Raw genomic sequence first — 10,178 nt, 5'->3', positions numbered from 1 at the left:
TCAAGGCAATGGAGAGATACACTAGAGGGCTCATTCTTTTTGATTTGGAACGCTTCATCTGACATTATTACTAGAAAACTTAAAACGTATACGCATTTTTTTCATAAATCCTGCCTCAAGCTCCTTTAAAAAAGTATTTTCAACCAGGCAGTAAAATGTTTATTTCTGCTGCAGTCAGATATTTTAACATACAGGACTGTCTCAGAAAATTAGAATATTGTGATAAAGTCCTTTATTTTCTGTAATGCAATTAAAAAAACAAAAATGTCATACATTCTGGATTCATTACAAATCAACTGAAATATTGCAAGCCTTTTATTATTTTAATATTGCTGATTATGGTTTACAGTTTAAGATTAAGATTCTCAGAATATTCAAATTTTTTGAGATAGGATATTTGAGTTTTCTTAAGCTGTAAGCCATGATCAACAATATTAAAATAATAAAAGGCTTGCAATATTTCAGTTGATTTTTAATGAATCCAGAATGTATGACATTTTTGCATTACAGAAAATAAAGGACTTTATCACAATATTCAAATTTTCTGAGACAGTCCTGTAGACCTCAAAGGAGATGGACTCATTTTTGGAGCCAGCCCCATGTGGTCAGTGGTGGAATTGCGATTTGCCTATTTCCTGGTTGGCCTGGAGCCCCAGCTCCAATGTTGGCGCTGAGCAGCTCTGGTTTTTCCATTGAGTGGATCTGCATTTTGGTAGCTTTTTATGTTGTTGCTGTATGTTCTGTAATATACCATGTGTCTATCTAATAAGACTTTGTTAATCCCTGAAATTAAAATTTACCAATGATGATGACAATTGACCTATGATGATGAAAGTCTTCATTTAGAAAACTGTTGAAGTATTTTCTCTGACAGTCCTGAACCGAACCTGTTGGCGGTTTGGTGTATGATGACATCCTACAATGGCACAGCTTTCTCCACCTTCTGTTCCCCTTGCACCAACTTTTCAAACAGTATTGCAAGCGTTAAATTTAAATACGCAAAAGATTTAAAAAACACTACCTCAATTTCATCTTTTAAGGAGTATTTATAAGTATGGGTATAGACAGTACTGGAGTTGAGGGGGGATAAGGGGGGATGGCATCCCCCCCTGAAATAAAAACGGTCAAAATCATCCCTCCAGTAAAACTGCCATCCCTCCTTTCCATCCCTTATGTCATTTCATCAATGAATGTGGTTTTACTGCTATTTCAACAATTACAGTCATCACCAGAAAAATAACACCAGAAAAATCACTTATTTGACAATTTTCACCTGTTTCAAGTAAATTTTCACTTGAAATAAGTAGGAAAATCTGCCAGTGGGACAAGATTTATTTTCTCATTACAAGCAAAAAAATCTTGTCCCACTGGCAGATTTTTCTACTTATTTCAAGTGAGAATCTACTTGAAACAGGTGAAAATTGTTGTTTTTTCCAGTGATGAGTCTTGTTTTAAGTGTAATGAGAATTTTTTACTAAAATGAGACATTTTAACTAGAAATAAGACAAATATTCTTGTTAAGATTGTGAGTTTTTGCAGTGATCCATTTTACTTATCCTGTGAAGGACAGAGTCATATTGATAAGTTCAGAAAACTGTTTTTATTGTTGTGTTTTGATGTATTTGATGTAAGCCCAGTGGATATTTAAAGCTTACAGAAGGCTGCATTTAACTGCTGCTATGTCATTCCTGCAGTATTTCTGCAGGTGTTTTGGTCACTGCTATTATTTGTAATATATTATATTATTTGTAATCAGCACAAATTATCTGTCCCCATATGATAAAATCCACCATCCCGCCTGATTTTTTTTTACAACTCGAGTACTGGGTATACATTAATAAGGTTTTTCTCCCACTAGGGGAGTTTTAACCTGCCATTGTTTATGTAATAATTGCTCGGGGGTCATGTTCATATTCTGGGTCTCTGGAAAGATCCTAGAGACAACTTATCTGTTTAATAAAATGTAATAGACGCTATATAAATAAAATTGAATTTACATTTTAAACAGCGAGAAGGGGGTTCCATTCAAACACATATGACATGCATATTGTTGCATTTGACCAGCAATAGGCTCCACAATGGTCAGCCCAGATCTAAGTAGAGTCTGTACATCAAGTGAAACTTGTTCTGGCGTCATAATAACACAGTCACGACTTGTGTGCGCGACTATGTGTGTGTGTGTGTGTGTGTGTGTGTGTGTGTGTGTATGTGTGTGTGTGTAGTGTGTGACTGAGTGTTGTGAGTGTGGGATTGAAAGAGATCCTTGTTTGGGTGAGTGGGTGGGTTTGTGTCGTGGATAACGTGTAGGTTTGAGTGTGTGAGAAGGAGAGCGCTGCTCGGGGAGGGGGAGACGGAGCGACCGCCTCGCACATCTGGCTCTATCCGCAACACGCACGAGTTCTGCTGAAGCATTTCTGCACCTCGGCCCTACACACACTCCTGTTAGGGAGGGCAGAAATGCTGGATCGGTGAAATCGAGGGGGATCTACGGTGCAGGTCGGGACGGTCCCAGTAAAGCCGCTGGTGCAGGAGTCGGGACGGTGACGCAGCGCCGGCCGGGCCAGCGCTACGCGGCCAGGTGGAGGAGACGGACTAGGACGACCAGACCGCTGCGGCAGAAACACGCACCTCTGCCGGGCCCGGGGGGGCTGATCACAGCGGAATTACGCACCGAGGGAGGAAACCAGGGCTGCTTTTAGTACGGGGGGGAATATGCGACCGGCGGCAGCGCAATGACAAGCCAGAGAAAGTCTGCCAACAAGCTTCAGCTGCGGCGCTCGATCAGCGAGCAGCTGCGGGAGTCCACGTCCAAGGCTTGGGATCTGCTGTGGAGAAATGTCCGGGAGAGAAGACTCGCAGGTACACAGGGTACACACACACACACACAAAAAAAAAATCAATTAAACATACCCTTACATTACAGCCTCGATGTATAGGCTTAGGCTACGCGCGGTTTAATACGTGCCAGAAACGAAAGTAACGAACTGTCTGCTATGCATCCTGTTTTTTGGTGTTCCTTTATTTTGAATATGACTTCTTATACTGTATGGTCAAATATATGTCTGGCTGTGTGTTGGAGGTTCCCCCCAAAAAATGCTTAGATCACTGTATATAAAGAAAAGTTGATCTGTGTCTCTGCTGCATGCAGGCTCACAGTGCGCGTCATGCGCAATAACGCGCTCCGCGATTATTTTGGGAAGGTCATTGTCAAATTTAGTGCTCAAAACAGCACAGGCATGTGCTGTGGCAAGGGGGTAGACCACGGGGTTCAGATGCCAGTCATTCAGTGTGTGTTGTTCCAAACCCCAGGGTTGACTTTTTCATTCTCTGTATTCTGGAGGCTGGATGGATGAATTAATATATCTGGGTCGTGTGGATGTTCCGTCCCTGCAGCAGATACTTGTGTGTTCGTGTAAATACTGCGTCTAGTCCGGAGGGTACAGTCAGTCTCCCCCGGCTCTGTGTTTCCAGCGGCCTGGATGCGCTAAAGGCTCAGCTGTGCGTCAGGGAGGGAGAAGGAAAGAGCAGGAAAAGTGGGAGCAGGGGAGAGGGAGCTGCAGCTGTCGCCCTGGTTAATGTAATTACAGAGATGTATGTACAGCACTCACACAAATGAGACGACAAACATCCACAAACGGGCCCACACCACGATATTTGCTGGGCCTGGAGTAGCAACATTACTCTGAAGATCATTTGTAAGGATTGCTTGAAGGATCCTTATTATTATTACTATTATTAGTAAGGTGATCAAATTTGTCTAAAGGGACATTAAAGTGTATAAATAAGTGTATAAACTAGATAGAAGAAATATCAGTCAAATAGAGGCAAGGCAAGTTTACTTGTATAGCACAATTCAACACAAGGTAATTCAAAGTGCTTTACATCAACATTAAAAGCGGCAAGACACAATTAAACAGTAAATAACAAATAAAATGAAATAAAATGATAAGAAAAGAGGTAAAATAATAAAAAGCACAAGTTGTTAAAAAGTAAGGGCAGTAGAGTACAGCAGGTACATCTCATTCTTACAATGGCAAGTATTACGTTTCTATACGGTCAAAATGTACAAAGACCGGGTCAAATACAGTATTACAAAAGTAGTAGTAGTAGTAAACCTTTATTTTACCAGGCAAGAATTGCTAAGAATACATTCTTATTAAGGCAATGGCCTGCTAGGAGGTGAAAGACCTCCTAAGGGGAAGGGAGAAGGGGAGTAACATTAAGATATAGACAATTAAAGCACATACAACAACAGTGACACAAAAGAAAAGGGAATAAAGACATAATGCAGTGACACACCACAGAATGACAGTTAGTTTGACGTACAGTGACATACAACAAGTTAAGTAAGGACAGAGACAGTAAAAGTAAAAACAGTGATACTAGACAACCATAAATGAGACAGTAACAAAACAACAGCAGTAACAGACGAAAGTAATCTGTAACAATTTGTACGGCGAATTAAACCAATTGGACAATTCTACGCCACAAGGCCTGTTTCCAGTTCTTATTTCACGCAACTGACAAGAATTACCTTTCTATACGGTCAAAACATACAAAGACTGGGTCAAATACAGTATTAGAAAGTAACCTGTGCCGATTCGTGCGGTGAATCAAACCGCAAAATAGAGCAACATAGGACACCTGCTGCCCCAGTAATCCTCTTTTCCCCTCATATTTCACTCCTCCAGCCTAAGCCCAAAACCCAGACCCCCCCCCCCCCCCCACACACACACACACACGCACACACACACACACACACACACTGTTTAACCCATCAGCTCACAGGCCACACAGTTCACATCTGCCTGGATCAGATCTGGAGATGGGGAATCCTTAAAATTCACATCTGGCCTTACAGTTATGCTGGTATTCAGCGGTGCATTTTCTTTCCGTGAATCAGCCGGGCCAATGGGATCTCCAGATCAGGCAAATGTTTCCAATTCCAAGCTGTTTTCCTTTATTTGTTGCTAAGACACCTCCTCTTTCTCTGGTGCCCCAGCACCTTCAAATCAGTGGAATAGGATTATGTATGATGATGCACAAACATGTTAAAAAATAAAAATAAAAAGAGCAAAACTGAAGTTGCAGTTGCAAGAAAAATGAACTGTAATAAGATGCTTTAATGAACAATTGATCCGTCGGCTGGAGCCGAAGTCTCAAGTAACTGAGCCCTCAAACGATTTTAATGGTTTCCACAGTTCCTGTGGACGGAGTGTTGATGTTTGTGTGTGAAAACACTGCGAGTACATAATAATAAGGCCTGGATTTAGTTGTAATTCAGCAGATTTTCGGATTAGTAATGGGGGTGGGGTCTCCCTCTGTACTGTATGTGGGATTTGTGGGTTTTGGTTAGTCTGGCATGAGTGTAAATGTGTGCATGGGTTAGTTTGTTAGAAAGCACAAGTGGAGACAGATAAACGCCTTTCTCTTTAATCATCTCCACCCAAATACCCATTACTCTTCTGTAACTGTCTTTCTCTGCTGCACTGAAGCTACTCATCGAGCTGGGAATACGACACAGTGAATGTGCTGGGTACGTGTGCAAAGCTTCCTGTTTTATTATTATTTTAAGGCTGTGCAGCTTCAATGGTTTAACATCAGTGATGGATTTAAGATTTATCTTGGGATTGTGTTTGTTCTGGTGTGAGAAGCTGGTGCTATCATATGTTGTGTTGTGTCGTGACCTTTGGAAGACCCTTAACCGTGAAGCCTAGTGTATGTTTTTTGAAGTTCTGTCACACTTTGAGTCAGACCTGAAGCTTTTGCCATATGATGTTCTTTCTTGTTTCTTAAGTTTTCAAACTTCAGGTTAACAAGCTGAAGATAATTATAGCAAGCACACACTGACAGGCGTTTATATAGTATAACAGCAACACATGCTGGATTAATTAAGCCGTTAACGTAATCTCAAAGCATTTTAAATGTGATTCATAGTTCTAAGGAGATGAAGATTTTATGGAATCACCTTTAAATATTTTGGTTGTAGGTTGTTCGTACTTAGGCAAGGCAAGTTTATTTGTAAAGCACAATTCAACACAAGGTAATTCAAAGTACTTTACATTGACATTAAAAGCAGCAAGACACAATTAAACAGTAAATAACAAATAAAATGAAATAAAATGATAAGAAAAGAGGTAAAATAATAAAAAGCACAAGTTGTTAAAAAGTAAGGGCAGTAGAGTACAGCAGGTAAGTATTTAATTAAACAGTAATGTTTTTATCCTGATTTAAAGGATCTACAGTTTGACAGACCTCAGGTCTACAGGAAGTTTGTTCCACCGGTGAGGAGCAGAATAACTGAACGCTGCCTCACCTTGCTTGGTTCTGGTTCTGGAACCACAACAAACCAGATCCAGATGAAGCTCAGGGGTCTGGGAGCTTCATAGGAACTAACAGATCCAGATGAACCTCAGGGGTCTGGGAGCTTCATAGGAACTAACAGATCCAGATGAACCTCAGGGGTCTGGGAGCTTCATAGGAACTAACAGATCCAGATGAACCTCAGGGGTCTGGGAGCTTCATAGGAACTAACAGATCCAGATGAAGCTCAGGGGTCTGGGAGCCTCATAGGAACTAACAGATCAACCATGTATTCTGGTCCAAGACCATTCAGGTCTTTGTAGACCAGCAGTAAGATTTTAAACTCTATCCTTTGACTCACTGGAAGCCAGTGTAGTGATTTCATGACCGGTGTGATGTGGTCCAGTTTCCTGGTGTTTGTAAGGACTCTGTATCAGTGTGACGGTCCCCTTTACTGTCACATAAGTCACTTTTGAGTGTCTTCTTTTAGTTTGCCGTCTGTAACTAAGCACAGAATGACTGATATAACTATGTACTACTGACTGCTCGGCTGCAGCCCTGCCCAGCACCGCTCCAGTTACACTCTTCTATTTAGCTCAATATTACATTACCTCACCAGTCTGTATGCGGCACTGAGAGTTCACTCAGAGCTCAGTGAAGGATTGCTGGTCTGTTCCCTTTTTCTCCAGTTTAACTTCACCAGAATAGTTATTGAAGACAACTTTTGTCCCCCCGTTTGCCCGAGAGACAATTACACATCGTCCCCCTGCAGAGGGCAGTGTGATCAAATCCATCTATCCATCATCTAAACCTGCTTCATCTTGTTCAGGTTCACCTGGGGGGGGGTCTTCATCCCAGTTGTCAGCAGATGAGGAACAGGGAACCCTGGACGGGTTGCTGGTCCATCAAAGGGACACGCACAGACAACCCGACAGACTCCCACACAAACACCGATGTTTTAAATGTTTTAAATGTTTTAAAGTCACCTGTCAACATGATGTGAGCATCTTTGGATGTGGGCAGAGGTGTCTTCAGTATTCACATTCATTACTCAGGTAGAAGTATAGATACTAGAGTTTAAAAATACTCCTGTAGAAGTTGAAGTATCAACTCAAGTTTTTTACAAAAAGTAAAGTAAAAGTATAAAATTACTGGTTTCAAAACTACTTAATTCAAGATCTTTTTATTAAAATTTTCACAAAGTAAAAAAGGTGAAATGCTGCATGTCAATTACAAACATTTTGATTAGGCATGGGCATGTTAATCATAGCATACACCAGTGTACAGAATATAAAAAACAATTAAACAGTATGAGAAAATATAAAATAGTAACAAAAACAAACTACAGACCAAACTAATCCCTCCCCTGTCACTGCCAGATTACTAATCACAATATGAGGTCACTCTATCATCAAAAGCCTGCACTAGGAATATAAAAGAAATATGAAGTATAGTTCACAGGGTCTGGAATGCTTCTAGAAAAGGTCCCCACACTTTCTGGAACTTATTTGATTGCTGAAGCGAGTATCTAATTTTCTCCAGTTTTAAGCAGGACATGATGTCTTCCAGCCATTGCGCACGAGTAGGAGGGAAGGGATCCTTCCACCTGAACAGAATTGCCCGACGAGCCAAAAGGGAGGCAAAAGACAAAGTGTGCCCCTGTGCAGTGGTTAACTTCCTTCCTCCCTCCATGACCCCAAACAGGGCAGTCAGTGGGTTTGGTTCTAATCTGATTTTAAGCACCAGAGAGAGAGTATGAAATACTTCCATCCAGTACTTGTTTAGACATGGGCAGGACCAGTACATGTGGATGAGAGAGGCTTCTGCTACCTTACATCTTACACAGTATGGACTAATATCTGGGTACATGGAGGATAACTTTGCTTTGGAAATATGAGCCCTGTGTACCACTTTAAACTGAATTAAGCAGTGACGTGCGCACAGGGAGGTTGTATTAACCAGTTTGAGTATGGACTCCCAGGTATCCTCTGATAAGGGAAGCCCTAAGTCCTGCTCCCATGCTGCTTTGAGTTTATCTGTAGGGGCACTCTTAAGATCCAGCAACATGCCATAGAAAGACGAAATGAGCCCCTTTTTGAATGGGTCTGTGGCAAGAACTTTGTCAACTGTGGTCAAGCCTATCGATGCACCAGGGCTGGGTGTCTGGGAAAGAACAAAATGTCTAGCCTGAAGATACCTAAAGAAATGTGATTTTGGAAGGCTGAATTTACTACTTAACTGCTCAAAAGATGCCACGGTGCCGTCTATGAACATATCTCTAAAACAAATCATACCCCTCCTGTGCCATTCCTGGAAGGTGGGGTCCTCAAGGGATGGTTTGAAAGAGTGATTTGATGCAATGGGGCTAAGAAGAGAGAAGCTGTGAAAACCAAAAAACTTCCTAAATTGGGCCCAAATTCTAAGAGAATGTTTAACCACTGGGTTTTTGATTGATTTAAGTGAAGGAAGTGGAAGTGAGGAGCCGAGTAGGGCAGGAATTGACAGGTCATCAGTTGGATGTAACTCCATCGTCACCCAGTCAGGGCGGTCAGCGCCGTCGCAGTAGAAGGACCAGAATGCAAGGCAGCGCAGGTTAGCAGCCCAATAATAATAACGAAAGTTTGGGAGGGCCAGACCACCTGCAGACTTAATTTTTTGAAGGTGAGTTTTGTTCAAACGTGGCCGTTTACCCCGCCATAGGTATGTAGATATAACTGAGTCAAGGGACTGAAAAAAAGAACCAGGAATAAAGAGTGGTAAGGTCTGGAAAAGGTACAAAAATTTAGGTAGAATGGTCATTTTAACTGAATTGATGCGACCCACAAGAGACATTGACAGGGGTGACCATTGTGTAAGGGTTTGTTTGGTCTCATTTAACAATGAGATAAGATTCTCTTGGAGCAGGTCTTTGTGTTTCCTTGTCACAGATATGCCTAAATAGGAGAATTTGTCATTTGCGATTTTAAAGGGAAAATTGGAAAGGTCTAAAGCATGCGATTCGAGATTGGTAGGGAAAAGCTCACTTTTGCTGAGATTCAGTTTATAGCCTGAGAGTTTCCCAAACTGACTGAGAAGTGACAGCGCAGGGGGTAATGAGGCCAGAGGGTGAGAGATGAAAAGCAAGAGGTCATCGGCATAAAGCGAGACCTTATGTTCCCTGCCACCTCTCCAGATACCGGACACATCCTCACAAGATCGGAGCGCTGTGGCAAGCGGTTCGATAGCCATGTCAAAAAGCATGGGACTAAGGGGGCACCCCTGACGGGTTCCACGATGCAGATTAAATGGTTTTGACCGTTGAGAGTTAGTACGAATTGAGGCTGTTGGGTGTAAATAGAGAAGTTTAATCCACAGAGCAAAGTTCGGACCAAAACCAAACCTGTCCAGCACAGCAAAGAGATAATCCCATTGGACGCGATCAAATGCCTTCTCCGCATCCAGAGAGACAACGCATTCAGGGATAGCCTCAGAGGCAGAGTAGATAATATTGAACAGTCGCCTTGTGTTGAAGTAAGACTGCCTACCTTTAATGAAGCCAGTTTGGTCTTCAGATATAATTGTGGGGAGGGCATTCTCCAGCCTATGGGCTAGGACTTTAGCTAGGATTTTAGCATCTGTGTTTAAGAGGGAGATGGGCCTGTAGGAGGCGCATTCAGTAGGATCCTTCCCTTTTTTAGCTATGAGGGTGATGCAGGCCTCCGAAAAAGAAGGAGGGAGGGAACCGTGGCTGAAGGATTCTGAAAGAACTGTAGATAGCAGTGGGGAAAGCAGAGTAGAAAATTTCTTTAGAAATTCCGCCGGGAAGCCATCAGGGCCAGGACATTTACCCGACTGCAGTGAAGAAATGGCTCGAGTAATTTCCATCAGGGATATCG

The 10,178-nt window shown here is 42.0% G+C and overlaps 1 protein-coding gene across 1 annotated transcript in view; it reads left to right on the top strand.

Annotated features, from left to right (window-relative positions):
- The first annotated feature begins 2,339 nt into the window (after positions 1 to 2,339).
- LOC133459448 (stAR-related lipid transfer protein 13-like) overlaps positions 2,340 to 10,178 on the top strand; it is a 53,744-nt gene continuing 45,905 nt past the window's right edge. Inside the window, exon 1 of the mRNA XM_061739383.1 lies at positions 2,340 to 2,859. Within this exon, the coding sequence (XP_061595367.1) occupies positions 2,733 to 2,859 (127 nt within the window). The 5' untranslated portion in view covers positions 2,340 to 2,732. The remainder of the gene's footprint in view (positions 2,860 to 10,178) is intronic.

This window comes from Cololabis saira, chromosome 14 (genome assembly GCF_033807715.1).
Source record: "Cololabis saira isolate AMF1-May2022 chromosome 14, fColSai1.1, whole genome shotgun sequence".
Taxonomy (NCBI): domain Eukaryota; kingdom Metazoa; phylum Chordata; class Actinopteri; order Beloniformes; family Belonidae; genus Cololabis; species Cololabis saira.
Note: the sequence above shows the minus strand (reverse complement) of the source record. Positions and strands in the feature narration are given on the sequence as shown.